The 16,581-nt window shown below is 37.7% G+C and overlaps 1 protein-coding gene across 1 annotated transcript in view; it reads right to left on the reverse strand.

The window, feature by feature from the left end:
- Positions 1-16,581, reverse strand: part of CPB1 (carboxypeptidase B1 (tissue)) — a 46,978-nt gene that overhangs the window by 17,857 nt on the left and 12,540 nt on the right. The window contains exons 4-6 of the mRNA XM_005863488.2: positions 3,316-3,415; positions 3,128-3,229; positions 2,166-2,267 (exon numbers count right to left, since the gene is read on the reverse strand). Coding sequence (XP_005863550.1) covers positions 2,166-2,267; positions 3,128-3,229; positions 3,316-3,415 — 304 coding nt within the window. The remainder of the gene's footprint in view (positions 1-2,165; positions 2,268-3,127; positions 3,230-3,315; positions 3,416-16,581) is intronic.

Genomic DNA, 16,581 nt, shown 5'->3' on the forward strand with positions numbered 1-16,581 from the left:
AAGCTGCCTGGCTGCCGGCCGCCATCTTGGCTGGCAGTTAATTTGCATATTGCCCTGATTAGCCAATGGGAAGGGTAGCAGAGGTACGGCTAATTACCATGTTTCTCTTTTATTAGATAGGATAGTTTTTGTATACTCTTTGTGACTCTATGCATGTATGTTCATTACAATAACATGATAAAACATGGGCTTTTGAGGTTAGAGAAGCCATAGAACCATGTTTTTTCAATGTTCTACAATTGGAGATAATCACAGTAATGATAAAAGTTCTTTCCCTAGAGGACAGATGGGGAAACATTCACTAAAGTTAAATGGTGGCAATTGGATACATAACATGTCTAGAAACCAAAACCATACAAATAGACACAAAAGTGCTTCACAGAAAAGAAATTATATTGTATATAATAATATTTTATATATTTAAAAACACTTTAATATTTTAAACCTTTAATCTATCTATATAAAACCCTAATATGCAAATCGACTGACCAGCGGAATGACCAGGGGAATGACCAGTTGCTATGATGCACACTGACCACCAGGGGCAGATGCTCAACACAGGAGCTGCCCCCAGCCTGCAAGCCCCGACCCAGCAGTGGTGGTGGGGGGCGGGGCCAGCGAGTGATCACCCCACTGGTCACCCCACAGATCGGCCCTGATCGCCGGCCAGGCCTAGGGACCCTACCCATGCACGAATTTCGTGCACCAGTCCTCTAGTTTTGTAATAATTTTAGAAGAGTTACAAGTACAGAGTTCCCATGTACCCTCCACTCAAGCTTTTCCTAATGTTACCATTTACATAACTATGTTACAGGCATCAAAGTGATACACTTTGGTACAAAAGTTTTACTCATATTTCACCAGCTTTTCTACTAATGTCCTTTTTCTGTTCTAGGACCCCCACACTGCATTTGGCTGTCATGTCTCCATAATCTCCTCTTATCTGAGACACTTCCTCAGTCTATCTTTGTCTTTTGTGATTTGGCACTTCTATTGAAGAGTGCTGTCTGGTTATTTTGCAGAAGGTCCCTCAATTGGGCTTCTCTGATATTTTTAATAATTAGAGAAAGATTATGCATTTTGGGGAAGAATACCACAAAAACCATGTACCTTTTCAGTGCATAACATTAGAGAGCACATTGTATTGATTATGTCTCATACTGATGATGTTAACCTTGATCATTGTTAAGGTAGTTCCTGCTAGGCTTCTCCACTGTAAATTTTATAATCTGGTACATATTTTTCAGTAGGTACTTTTAGGATGGCAAATATTTTATTTCTCTTTAAATTTTACCCCCTAATTTTTGTGCATATCCATTGATTTTCCTGAAATTATTATTACTGTAGTGTTCTAATGGTAATTTTCTATTTTGCTCATTCTTTGTACATCTGTTAGTTGTAATTCTGTAAGAAAGACTTGTTCCTTCTTTCCTTTTTATTAACTTATTAATAATCTATTTATATCAATATGGGCTCATGGATATTTAAGAATTTTAGTTTTTAAAGGGCTTTCACATATATCTTTTTTTAAAAAAAATCTTTATTGTTCAGATTATTACATTTGTTCCTCTTTTTTCCCCCCATAACTCCCCTCCTCCCAGTTCCCACCCCACCCTCCGCCCTCACTCCCCACCCACTGTCCTCATCCATAGGTGCATGATTTTTGTCCAGTCTCTTCCCCCATCTCCCACACCCCTTTCCCCCCCAAGAATAGTCAGTCCATTCCCTTCCTATGTCCCTGATTCTATTAACATATATCTTATAATTAGAATTATAAGGGTTGAAAACAGTACCATTTATGGTAGGGAGCTATATGTACTATTTTCTTTTATTATAAGGCATGCAGTGATTAGTATCCAGAAGGTAAAGATCAAGTTAGTGTTTATCTACAATCATGAACTTTCATCCACTATACTACCTATTAGCCTTTCCACCAAAGGTGGGTGTGAAATTCAAGTAAATACAATTTGCTAACTGTTTTTATTTTAAAACTTGCTTTATGAAGGTCTTTTGGTGAGAGTTGCAACTAACACCCAAAAATAAGAACTTGAAATTATGATTTTTCTGTTATTATTCTCTTCTATTATAGCTAGGTTGTAAGGAATTGATTGAAGTAAAATAATACTTTCTACTTCTCTCTTCCCTAAATCATTTTACATACTGACCTCTCTCACAAACCACTGGCAGAATGCTGGGGAAATCCACTCTCTGGCATGGAAACCGCAGTCCATGAAAATAGCAGGCTTATTGGGTCCAGGTTTACCAACCTATTGCAAACAAAAGGAAAACTATTATTCATTAAATTTGGAGCTTACCAGTCACTACCCTTCTGAGCCTTAGATTTAACAGGTGAAACTTGACAGCAGCAAGAAATATATTCCATGATTAAATTAAAACATCATACTAGCACAGTATGTTCTTGCCACTATAACCCAGTGTTTGAGCTGAAGGCTTATTGAGCCCTATCTGTGGTCTTACATGGTTGTGTATTACTTCTATTAAGCTTGATAAGCACATATTTTCAGAAGGTGCTTAATTACCCTGCTTAATTGTCCTCATGTGAAGCTTATTTTCAGCTGCTATTATTAGGTGACAGGTCCAAGACAACTGGAAGAATAATTAGAAATAATAGTGATTGTTGCTAATCTTGTAAGAATTTTTTCTTCTCTCCCACTTATTCCTTGTCTTTTTATATTATTAGAAGTATATGACCTAAATGGTTTTAGAAGATGACAGAAACAAATTGTTGATAGGCTTTGTAATGTTGTCTGATAGACATGAAGTTTATGAAACTCTTTAGCAAATGGATTTGCAAACATCTGGGGGAAAAGAATTTCATCAAGGTAGATGATCATTTACATTGCTTAGACTCAGAGGAAAGTGGTTAAATTTATAGGACATCCATTTTATTGCATTTTTTCTTTTGAATAAAAGTCAACATAATGATTTAAAAATCCATGTATGATAAAAGAAGCTGGGAAATCTGTTTGATTCCCTGGGGGATATAGGCAGTGAAAGAATTTTAACAATGTTTGGGATGAGTATATCTGGGAATAGATGTTAATGTGTTAGAATTCATCGATTTAAAGCCCTCAGATATGGCAATGTCATGGTTAAAAACAATTACCTTGAGGAGGTACATAGTGCGTCCTTCAAATGTGGTGCCGATTGCACTGCGAGAGATGAGGTCTGGATTCTCACTGGCAACTTGCTGAGTCCAAGCTTCTATCTACCAAATGGAACCATATGGATTAATGTGGCATTTTTGGTTCAATCCCCAAAATAATGTCTTACTAAATGATGTGCAAGTCCTACCGTTTCCCAGTTGTTGTACTTCTCATAACTGTGTCCAGTCGCACGGACCTGGCTGTCAAACTGAGCCTCCAGAATAGATCTCAGGTTGCTTATTAATACCCTGCAATGAACCAAAATGTGTGCTCCTGTGAACATAAGTACATTTCTCAGTGAACACAGGAGAAAACCAAAAGCCACTGCATAAATAGACGGTACAGTGCGTTCACCATGGAGTCACATGTGTTCTCTGATAGTTCCTAACATCTTTCACATTGAGCTGATTATCCCAAATGGTGAGCAAATCACTGAGAAGGATACCTTAGAGTGTGAGCAAGACTGGCTCTTCCTGGGCCCAAACTTCACATTTTGGGGTGTTTTGGACTCTAAACTTGAAAAATGGTTTACTCTGGTATCTGGGGTATTCTAAGCTAGGGCCTTGGCTGCGCACAAAAGTATGCACTTGAGCCCTATCTGCGGTCTCTCTTCCTCAGGACATTCCTGGTATTAGCACTAAAAATCCCATGTCCCAGGAGCCTAGTCAGTCCCAGGTAAACTGGGACACGTGGTCACTGGAGGTCTTTCTTCATGTTTTTGAGAAAAATATCTTGGGTGGAAATTCAGAAATATTAAGACTAAAGATTTAGTAGACAAAAGAATACTGGGTTTAAAGACCTAGTTTCTGCCTGCCTGTCTTTCGAGTGTTCAAAGAAGTCTAAGAATGATTCTGTAGCAAGGTAATATGAAAATTGGTGATAGAGTCTCTGAGGCTTATTTCTATAAATGATTGTTCAGGTGAAAATTCCTGCTGTCAAAGGCAGGCCTGAGGGTGTGTGTATGTATGACTTCATTTCTCTTTGCTACTTTTGAGTGGAAAGTGTGTTCTGAAGGGACAAAATTTTATGAACATCAATGTCCTTAATCACAGCACTGTGAATGCTATGGACAGAAGCCAGCTTGCAAAACTTCTATTAACCACAGTCAAGCCTTGAAATGTTTTTATCTAACACACTGAAAATTGCAGCCCCACATCAAAAGTCTGCCTCTCCTCCGGCTGCCCCAAGGGCACTCTGATGAGGAACGGCAGCAACATCCTCTGAACTCCCCCTTGTTGCTCCTTCATTTGGTTAACTTGGGCATGAACTTGTGTCTATTTATGGAAAATGCAATAAATTAATACAAAATGATATTGCTTCCTAGCAAAAGGCAAATACTGTCTTAAGGCAGATATTTTTTTAAAGGAAAAGGAGCAGGTTTTAAAATGTATTCTGTGGAAAAAGAATTTCCTGCCATCAGGACTCTGTCAGTGCATTGGTTTCTATGGCTGCCTTAAATTACCACAAACAACATGGATTTATTATTTTACACTTATGTGGGTCAGAAGTCCCACACAGGTCTCTGGGCTAAAATCAGGAAGCCAGCAGAGCTCAGTTCCTTCTGGAGGCTGAGGAGAGAATCTGATTCCTTGCCCTTACTGGCTGCAAGAGGCACATTCCTTGGCTTTTTGCTGCGCTCCCCCACTTGGAAATCAACAGCTGAGGGTCAAGTCCGTCTCACATCGCAGCATCTGAGCTCCTCTTCTGCCTCACTCTTCCGACTTTAAGGATTCTTGCGATTACAGTGGACCTATTTGGACAATTCAGTATAATGTACCTACTTTAAGGCCAGCTGCTTAGCAACCCTAATTCCATCTACACCACTAACTCCTCTTTGTCAGTTAACATAACATGTTCAAATGCTCTTGGGTTAAGATGTAGACCTTTTGGAGGGACCGTCATTCTGCCTGCTGTGGTTAGGTGCTATAATTATATTCAACATCCACATTGAATTGTTAGGGAAGAGGGGAGAAGTAGAAAAATCCTAAATTAGAAATCAAGATCAGAGTCATAGTTTTGCCTAACTCATAATTTTATAATTTTTGGAATGGGAGCATTTGATTATCTGGTATTTAATGTTCTTTTCAGTTCTAAGATGCAATGACTTGACTCAAATCTATGGACCTTGGTCATTTACAAAAAATGTCTTCCAAGGTTTATGAAGAAAGAATTAAACTATGGTAAAATTGCTAGTTACCATTTTCATAAAATTCAGGAAAACACAGAGAAAGCTAATGTCTAGGATAGAAATAGTTTAAGAAAATGATTTTCAAATATAACTAAAAACAAAACAAAACCCTGAAAACTTAAAAAAAGAAAATAAAAAGCAGAAAATTTAAAGAAAACAACTACATTCTAAAATCATCAAATTGAAAAAGAACAAATCCTACTAAATAAGGATGAACTTGTCTGACCAAATGACAAAACTAAAAATCCAAGGGGAAACTGTAAATGATATCTATTTTCACTTTAACAGATTTCCCATGGTCAGCGAGCAGGTACTATAGCATATGGGTTATAGAGCTTGTTCGTGGGGTGCCCAATGAAAAGAAGTAATCAGTTAATTGCTTCCAGGCATTCCACACCCTCAGGACTTCCATTAGACATTTGTATCTAAGACCATAACCATGGCGATGATCACTCATCTATGGGGAACCGGCTCTGATAAAGAGGCCACAGAGCTCCCACAGCACATCCTGCCCTTTTTCCTGTACCCGATCATCAAATTCAAATTATTTAGGAGAATCAGTGGCTGTGTTGGGGTTGGTGTTTTGTTCAGTACTAAGACAAGACATTCTGTTAGCATTGTTACTGTGTTAAATATTAAACATTTTAATCAATAACCAGAAGCATAAAAATAAGTTACATTTAACATGACCCCTAAAAGTAAAAGTATCCTTGGGTAACTTGCAAAACAGAATGAGGTTGAAATATGGTGCTGAGTTTTGCTTGAAGGCTGGGGATTGACCTCAAATGATCTTTCCAGCCCTATGATTATTTGATTTTATTAGATTTAGGACAAAGCACTCTTTACTATATTACAAAATATTATTACTAAATAATGAGCCTCTATATTAGGAGATTAAAACAATGCCTCTTAATGTAATAGAGAGCATATTATGGCTCCAAATACAGAAGCATGTACACTATTTTATATTTTCATATGTTCCTTGTATAGTGCTATCCAACTTCTTTTTTAAAAATATGCAGGCAAATTAGATAATAGGGACTCCCAACAAAGTAAGGAGTACAGTGGTGAAAAGGAGTGATGTGACTCCATTCTCTCCACCTTTCAGGTCCCTGGAAAAGGAGTATTTGCTTAGTCTGGATAGCATACCTACCACTGTGGAAGAACACTATGATGCACTCACTGCTCTCTGAGGACACGTCCCTGAACGAATCTGAATACATAGAAAAATGATGTTTTAGGCTGTTAGCAACAATCAGTCTTCCCTGGAGTGGAGACTGACACCATCCAATTCCTAGTCTCTCTATATCTAATAACTATTTTAAAATAGTTATTTTTCTGGGTACACACATTGTGATTTTTTCCCATGGTAATTCAGAATCTGATTAAAGTTGTCAAATGATACAAGTCTTGGTGAAGAGGGTTGGAACCACTGAAACATCTGAAAAGCTATTTTTCTGGGATTTATGCCGTAGAGCAGGAGTCCTCAAACTTTTTAAACAGGGGGCCAGTTCACTGTCCCTCAGACCGTTGGAGGGCCGGACTATAGTTTAAAAAAAATCTATGAACAAATTCCTATGCACACTGCACATATCTTATTTTGAAGTAAAAAAACAAAACGGGAACAAATACAATATTTGTATTTGCATGTGGCCCGCGGGCTGTAGTTTGAGGACCCCTGCCATAGAGTATACAAACAACTGCAAATTCTTGTGGCAGGAAATAGTCTAAAGTCTAAACACAAATTAGTTACCATATGAGGTCATAATGGGATGCACAGGGACTGCTTGCAGCTCTGGCAAGGATATTGCTGGTGTGGTTCTCCAGGGTTTCTAGGGACTTATTATTATTTAACTAGAGGCCTGGTACATGAATTCGTGCACATTGAAAGGAAATTAATTAGAAGAAGTATTTTAGAGGCCAGGGAGGGACTGTGGGAGGTTGGCTCCAGGGCACAGGAGGTTGGCTCCAGGGTGTGTCTGGCCTGCCTCTCCCAATAGGCAGAACCTCAGCAGCAAGCTAACCTACCAGTTGGAGTGTCTGCCCCCTGGTGGTCAGTGCGTGTCATAGTGACTGGTCAAGCAGTTGAGTATATATATATATATATATAGCCTATTAGGCTTTTATATATATAGATATTTAGAAAATTATATGCTACAAATGTGTGCCATAGTGAACAGAGAAGCAAAAAATAACAAGATCTTATCCCTTAGGGAACGTCCTGTGTTCTAGATAAGAGTGTTCATACAGAGTTCCCAAAAAGTTTACCCACTAAATAAATACATGGATTTTCCACCCAATATGAGGAGATTGATGTGTGATTAGAAGTCATTTTACTAGTTTGTGAGATGGGTAGAGTTAGGACATCATTCGGGTGGTGAGGCCTAGCTTATCCTTTTTTCTTAAAAAATTATGAAGACACTGTCATCTTTTTGAATGTTAATGAAGCTCCTACAGACTAAGAATTTAGAAGTCTCTCCTAGTCCTATATAATAAAGATATAATATGCAAATTAACCATCATGCCCTCGCACAAGATGGCTGCCCCCATGTGGTCAAAGATGGCCACCCCCATGTGGTCACAAGATGGCCACCACAAATGGCTGGCAGGGGACGGCAGTTGGGGGTGACCAAACCTGCTGGGGAGGGCAGTTAGGTCTAACCAGGCCAGCAGGGGAGGGCAGTTGGGGGCAATCGAGCCGGCAGGGGAGCAGTTAGGCATGGATCAGGCTGGTAGGGGAGTGGTTAGGGGGTGATCAGGCTGGCAGGCAGAAGCGGTTAGGGGCAATCAGGCAGCAGGCAGGCAAGCGGTTGGGAGCCAACAGTCCTGGATTGTAAGAGGGATGTCTGACTGCCAGTTTAGGCCCGAGGGGTCCCAGATTGGAGAGGGTGCAGGCTAGGCTGAGGGACAACCCTCCCCCAGTACACGAATTTCATGCACCAGGCCTCTAGTGTAATAATAAAAGCAAAATGTCACAAATATGAATCTAAATCACATTTTGAAACTTACTGTGTTATATCTTCGTTTTAAAAAGACAGTCAATTCTTTTTTAAAAAAAATTTCTTGAGAACAGTGGCTTTGTAATACAGCTTGATATCTGGCATTGAGATCTCACCTACTTTGTTCTTTCTCAGGATCGCTGCAGCTATTCGGGCTCTTTTTTTATTCCAGATGAATTTTTGGAGAGTTCGTTCTAGATCTTTGAAGTAGGCCATTGGTATTTTAATGGGAAGTGCGTTGAATTTATAGATTGCTTTGGGTAGTATGGACATTTTAATGATGTTGATTCTACCAATCCAAGAACATGGTATGTTCTTCCATCTCTTTATGTCTTCCTCTATCTCTTTTTTCAACGTCCTGTAGTTTTCTGAGTAGAGGTCTTTTACCTCTTTAGTTAAGTTTATTCCTAGGTAGCTTAATTTTTTTGGTGAGATGGTAAATGGGATTGCTTTTTTAGTCTCTCTTTCTGCAAGTTCACTATTGGTGTATAGAAATGCCATAGATTTCTTGGCGTTAATTCTGTATCCTGCTACATTGCCGAATTCTTTTATTAAGTCTAATAGTTTTTTGATGGAGTCTTTAGGGTTTTTTAAGTATAATATCATGTCATCTGCAAATAAGGACAGTTTTACTTCCTCTTTTCCAATTTGGATGCCTTTTATTTCTTCTTCTTGTCTAATTGCAATGGCTAATACTTCCAGGACTATGTTAAAGAGGAGTGGCGAGAGTGGGCATCCCTGTCTTGTTCCTGTTCTTAGGGGAAATGGTGTTAGTTTTTGTCCATTGAGTATGATGTTGGCTGTGGGCCTGTCATATATGGCTTTTATTATGTTGAGGTATGATCCTTCTATTCCCACCTTGCTGAGAGTTTTTATCAAAAATGGGTGTTGGATTTTGTCAAATGCTTTTTCTGCATCAATTGATATGACCATGTGGTTTTTTTCTTTCAATTTGTTTATGTGATGTATTACGTTTATTGATTTACGGATGTTGTACCATCCTTGCATTCCTGGGATAAATCCTACTTGGTCATGGTGTATGATCCTTCTGATGTACTGTTGGATCCGATTTGCTAAGATTTTGTTGAGGATTTTGGCATCTATGTTCATGAGGGATATTGGCCTGTAATTCTCTTTCATTGTGTTGTCTTTACCTGGTTTTGGTATTAGGGTGATGCTGGCTTCATAGAATGAGCTTGGAAGTGTTCCTTCCTCTTGGATTTTTTGTAGTAGTCTGAGGAGGATAGGTTTTAGTTCTTCCTTGAATGTTTGGTAAAACTCCCCTGTGAAGCCGTCTGGTCCTGGGCTTTTGTTTGCTGGAAGCTTTCTGATGACTGCTTCAATTTCTTCCATAGTTATTGGCCTATTGAGATTTTTAGATTCTTCCTGATTAAGTTTTGGAATGTTGTATTTTTCTAGAAATATGTCCATTTCCTCCAGGTTGTCTAGTTTGTTGGAGTAGAGTTGTTCATAGTATTTTTTAACAATCATTTGTATTTCTGTGGGGTCTGTTGTTATTTCGCCTCTATCATTTCTGATTTGGTTTATTTGGGTCCTCTCTCTTTGCTTCTTGGTGAGCCTGGCTAGAGGTTTGTCAATCTTGTTTATCCTTTCAAAGAACCAGCTCTTGGTTTCATTGATTTTCTGTATTGTTTTTTTGGTCTCTATGTCATTTATTTCTGCTCTAATCTTTATTATCTCCTTCCTTCTGCTCACTCTGGGGTTTTCTTGTTGCTCTCTTTCTAATTCTTTGAGCTGTAGATTTAGATGATTTACTACCATTTTTTCTTGTTTTTTGAGATAGGCCTGCAGAGCTATAAACTTCCCTCTCAGGACTGCTTTCATTGTGTCCCATAGGTTTTGGATTGTTGTGTTTTCATTGTCATTAGTTTCCAGGATGTTTTTAATTTCTTCTTTGATCTCATTGGTAACCCAATCAATATTTAATAACATGCTATTCAGCTTCCAAGTGTTTGAGTATTTTGGGTTGTTTTTATTGTAGTTTATTTCTAATATTATGCCCTTGTGGTCTGAGAAGATGCTTGGTATGATTTCAATCTTCTTGAATTTGGGGAGACTTTGTTTGTGACCCAATATGTGGTCTATTTTTGAAGATGTCCCATGAGCACTTGAGAAGAACGTATATTTTGTTGCTTTGGGGTGAAGTGTTCTGAAGATGTCAATTAAGTCCATCTGATCTAGTGAGTCATTTAGGATTGCTGTTTCTTTGCTGATTTTTTGTCTAGCAGATTTATCCAGTGATGTCAGTGGTGTATTAAAGTCCCCTACTATGATTGTATTGTTGTCGATCTCTCCCCTGATGTCTTCCAGGAGTTTTCTTATGTATGTGGGTGCTCCTGCATTGGGTGCATATATGTTTATCAGGGTTATATCCTCTTGTTGTATTGATCCCTTTAGTATTATGAAGTGGCCTTCCTTATCTCTTGTTATGGCCTTCACTTTGAGGTCTATTTTGTCGGATATAAGTATTGCTACCCCAGCTTTTTTTTCATTTCCATTTGCCTGAAAGATATTTTTCCATCCCTTCACTTTCAGTCTGTGTGAGTCCCTTTTAATGAGGTGGGTCTCTTGTAGACAGCAAATGTATGGGTCATGTTTTTTTATCCATTCAGCCACTCGATGTCTTTTGATTGGACCATTTAGTCCATTTACGTTTAAAGTTATTATTGAAAGGTACTTGTTTGTAGCCATTTCTTTTTTTGTGTGGCTGTTTTCTTTCTGGGCTTTTTATTTCTTCTTTTTACACCAGTCCCTTTAGCATTTCTTGCATTGCTGGCTTGGTGGTGATGAACTCCCTTAGCCTTTTTTTGTCTGTGAAGCTTCTTATTTCCCCTTCAATTTTGAATGATAGCCTTGCTGGATAGAGTATTCTTGGATTCAGTCCTTTGCTTTGCATCACTTTGTAAATTTCTGTCCATTAGTCTATGTAGTTCTCTATATTTCACAAATGAGTGAGATCATGTGGTATTTATCTTTCTCTGACTGGCTAATTTCACTTAGCATACAGTCAATTCTTAAGGTCAAATTCATATTCACAGGCAGAAGCATATAGCTAAGCTATGAGAAGCATGTTAGATGCAATATATTTACATATTGTTTTGTTTTATCTTCACAACTGCCCTTTGAAAAAGGCATCATATTCTCATTTTATACAGAAGGAAATTGAAGCTCAGAAAGGTTGAGCAAATTGTCCAAGCTCACACAGCCACGAGGTTGCAGAGCCAGGATTTGAATCTGATTTGCTTTTTTTCAAAGCATTTACTTGTTGCATTATGCTGCACCACTTCTGAAACAGGTACAGATTTTACTAATGAAAACACTGACATGTTCAGTAGCATAGATACTATACTATATATTTAAGATGTGAAAAACAAGAAATTTTCTGATAAAATGATGTAGGTCACATTTTCTCAAAATATAATGAAGAGTTGAGCTTGTGATAGGGAATTGTTGGATAAACATTTGGATGTTCAGGACTGGAGCCTGAGACTGCTCCTTTGCTCCATGCTGACCCACTCCCTGGATGAACTCTGCTTAGGACTAAAGCCTCATTTTCTCCTTCCCTGTAGAATAAATGCCTTTAAGTCAACATGGTCTCTCCAGTTTTAAGCCTTAGCATTTAGTCTGTTCTCTGCATAGTATGATTTTTTCTTATCTTTGTCAGGCTAATTACTACTTATCTTTCAGTTCTCAGCTGAAGCCTCATTTATTAGGGTGCCCCTTTCTTTTATTAATTTATTAACTTTTATTGAATGTATTAGGGTGACATTAGTTAATAAAACTATAAAGGTTTCAGATGTACACATCTATAATACATCATCTGTATTTTGTATTATGTGTTCACCATTCCAAGTCTCCTTCCATTACTATTTATCCCCCCTTTATCCTCTTCTACCTCTTCCCGATCCCTTTTCCCACAACTGTTTTCTATGTCTATGAGTTCTTTTTAAAATTTGCTTAATCACTTTACCTTTTTCACTCAGCCCTCCAACCCTCCTCCTCTCTGACAGCTGTCAGTCTATTCTCCATATCTATGATCTGATTCTATTTGTTAATTTATTTTGTTTATTAGATTCCACCTATAAGTGAAATTATATGGTACTTGTGTTTCTCTGACTGGCTTATTATTTTACTTAGCATAATGCTCTTCAGGTCCATCCATGCTATCTTAAAAGGTAAGGTTTCTTTCTTTTTTTTATGGCCGAGTTTTATCCCATTGTGTAAATGTACCACAGCTTTTTTTATCCATTCATCTATAATCGGCACTTGGGCTGCTTCCAAATCTTGGCTATTGTAAATAATGCTGCAATGGACATAGGGATGTATGTTTCCTTTTGAATTAGTGTTTTGAATTTCTTTGGATATAGCCCAGAAGTGGAATTCCTGGGTCATAAGACAGCTCTAGTTTTAGTTTTTTGAGGTAACTCCATATTGCTTTTCACAGTGGCTGCAACAGTCTGAATTCTTTTTTCTGCACATCCTCCTCAGCACTTGTTGGTTATTGATTTACTGATGACAGCCATTCTGACAGGTGAGAGGTGATATTTCATTGTGGTTTTGATTTGCTTTTCTCTGATGATTAATGATATTGGGCATCTTTTCACATGTGAGTCCTCTTTGGAGAAGTATCTATTCAGGTCCTTTGCCCATTTTTAAATTAGGTTATTTATTTTTTTGGCATTGAGTTGTATAAGTTCTTTATAAATTTTGGATATTAACCCCTTATTGGATGTGTCATTGGTAAATGTGTTCTTCCATTCAGTGGGTTGTCTGTTCATTTTGTTGATGGTTTCTTCTGCTGTGAAAAACTCTTTAGTTTGATGTAATCCATTTTGTTTGTTTTCTTCTTTGTTTTCCTTGCCCAAAGCAATATATCAGAAAAAATATTGCTACAAGAAATGTTCGAGATTTTACTGCCTATATTATCTTCTAGGATTTTTATGGTTTCTAGTCTAGCATTTAAGTTTTTAATCCATTTTGAGTTTATTTTTGTGTATGTTGTAAGAAGGTTGTCTAGTTTCATTTTTTTTTGCATGTGTCTGTCCAATTTTCTCAACACCATTTATTGAATAGACTGTTTTTATCCAATTGTATGTTTTTGCCTCCTTTGTCTAATATTAATTGGCCATAAAAGCATGGGTTTATTTCTGGGATCTCTATTCTGTTCCATTAATCTCTATGACTGTTTTTATGCCAGTACCACACTGCTTTGATTACTATGGACTTGTAGTATTGTTGATATCAGGCAGCATGATTCCTCCAACTTGGTTCTTCTTTCTCAAGATTGCTGTGGCTATTTGGAGGTCTTTTGTGATTCCATATAAATTTTTTGAATATTTGTTGTAGTTCTATGAAATGCACTATTGGTGTCTTGATAGGAATTGTGATGAATCTATAGATTGCTTTGGGTAGTATAGACATTTTAATGATGTTAATTCTTCTTATCCATGAACATGATATATGCTTCCACTTATATGTATGTTTTTCAATTTCTTTCTTCAGTGTCTTATAATTTTCCAAGTACAGGTTTTTTTACAACCTTGGTTAAATTTATTCCTAGTTATTTTTTGTGATGCAATTATAAATGGGATTGTTTTCTTAGTCTTCCTTTCTTGTGTTTTTATATATTGTTATTGATTTTAGAGAGGAAGGGAGAGGGAGATAGAAACTTCAATGATGAGAGTGAATCATTGATTGGCTGCCTCCTGTATGCCCCCTATTGGGGATTGAGCCCACAACCCAGGCATGTGCCCTGACTGGGAATCAAACTGTGATGTCCTGGTTCATAGGTCGATGCTCAACCACTGAGCCACACTGGCTGGTCCTTAGTTTTCCTTTCTTATAGTCATTACTAGAGGCCCGGTGCATGAAATTCATGCACTGGGAAGGGGGTGTCCCTCAGCCCAGCCTGCATCCTCTCCAATCTGGGACCCCTAGGGGGATGTCCGACTGCTGGTTTAGGCTCAGTTGGGCCTAAACTGGCAGTTGGACATCTCTTTCACAATCCGGGACTGCTGGCTCCCAACCACTTGCCTGCCTGCCAGCCTGATCACCCCCTAACCACTCCCCTGCCAGCCTGATCAATGCCTAACTGCTCTCCTGCTGGCCCGATAACCCCCAACTGCCCTCCCCTGCAGGCCTGGTTGCCCACAACTGCCCTCGCAGGCCTGGTTGCCCACAACTGCTCTCCCCTGCTGGCCTGGTCACTCCTAACTGCCCTCCCCTGCCAGCCATCTTGTGGCAGCCATCTTTGACCACATGGGGGAGGCCATCTTGTGGAAGGGTGTGATGGTCAATTTGCACATTACCTCTTTATTATATAGGATTGGTGCATAAAATGCCAATGATTTCTGGATATTTATTTTGTATTCTGCTGCTTTACTGAATTCATTTATCAGTTCTAATAGTTTTTTGGTGGAATTTTTAGGGTTCTCTCTCTATTTCTTCATATATATATATATATATATATATATATATATATATATATATATATATATATATATATATATATATATATATATATATATATATATATATATATATATATATATATATATATATATATATATATATATATATATATATATATATATATATATATATATATATATATATATATATATATATATATATATATATATATATATATATATATATATATATATATATATATATATATATATATATATATATAATGACTGTTTTACTTCTTCCTTTCCAATTTGGGTGTGTTTTATTTATTCTTCTTGTCTGATTGCTGTGGATAGAACTGAGTAAAAGTATGGTGAAAGTGGACATTCCTGTCTTGTTCTGATCATAAGGGAAATGATGCTAGTTTTTGCCCATTGAGTATGATGTTGGCTATGGGTTTGTCATATATGGTCTTTATTATGCTGAAGTATGTTCCCTCTATTCCCACTATGCTGAGAGTTTTTATTATAAATGGGTGCTGGATTATATCAAATGCTTTTTCTGCATCTATTGATATGATCATGTGATTTTGGTTCTTCATTTTGTTTATGTGATGTATCATATTTATTGATTTGTGGATATTGTACCAACCTTGCATCTCCAGAATAAATCCCACTTGATCATGGTGTTTGTTTTTTTTAAGGTATCGCTGGACTTGGTATTCTTATATTTTGTTGAATATTTTTCCATCTATGTTCATCAGAGATATTGGCCTATAATTCTATTTCTTTCTAGTGTCTTTATCTGGTTTTGGAGTTAGGATAATTCTGGCCTCATAAAATGAGCTTTGGAGTCTTCCTTCTCCTTAATTTTTTATAATAGTTTGAGAAGGATAGGTGTTAGTTCTTTAAATGTTTGGCAAAATTTACCTGTAAAACTATCCAGTTCAGGACTGTTGTTTGTTGGGAATTTTTTGATTACTGCTTTAATTTCTTTAGTTATTATCGCTTCATTCAGATTTTCTTATTCTTCCTGATTCAGTTTTGTAAGATTGTATATTTCTAGGAATTTATCCATTTCTTCCAGATGGTGCCATTAGTTGTTCGTAATATTTTCTTACAATCTTTTGTATTTCTTTGGTGTCAGTTGTTACTTCTCTTCTTTTATTTATGATTTCATTTATTTGCTGCTTTTAAGATTCTTTCTTTGTCCTTAACCTTTGCCATTTTAATTATAATGTGTCTTGGTGCGGGCCTCTTTTGGTTCATCTTGTTTGGGACTCTTTGCCCTTCCTGTACTTGTGTATCTTTTTCTTTCACCAGGTTAGAAAATTTTCAATTATTATTACTTCAAATATTTTCTTGATCCCTTGCTCTCTTTTTTTTCTCTTTCTGGTACACCTATGATGTGGATATTGTTACACTTTATGTTGTTCCAAGGGTCCCTTAAACTATCCTTACTCTTTAAAAATTCTTTTTCTTTTGCTGCTACCTTGTCTTCCAAATCATTGATTCAGTCTTCTGCTTCATCCAACCTATAGTTTATTTCTTATAGTGTACTAGAGGCCCAGTGCACAAAAATTTTTGCCCTCGGTGGGGGGGGGGGTCCCCTCAGCCCGGCCTGTGCCCTCTCGCAGTCTGGGACCCCTCAGGGGATGTCCACCTACTGGCTTAGGCCTGCTCCCTGAGGGATTTGGCCTAAGATGGCAATCAGACATCCCTCTGGCAGCCCGGCAGCCCTCGGGGGATGTCCACTTGCCAGCGGGGAGCAGACCTAAGCTGCAGTCAGACATCCT

This window comes from Myotis brandtii, unplaced genomic scaffold, assembly GCF_000412655.1.
Source record: "Myotis brandtii unplaced genomic scaffold, ASM41265v1 scaffold179, whole genome shotgun sequence".
NCBI classification, from domain to species: domain Eukaryota; kingdom Metazoa; phylum Chordata; class Mammalia; order Chiroptera; family Vespertilionidae; genus Myotis; species Myotis brandtii.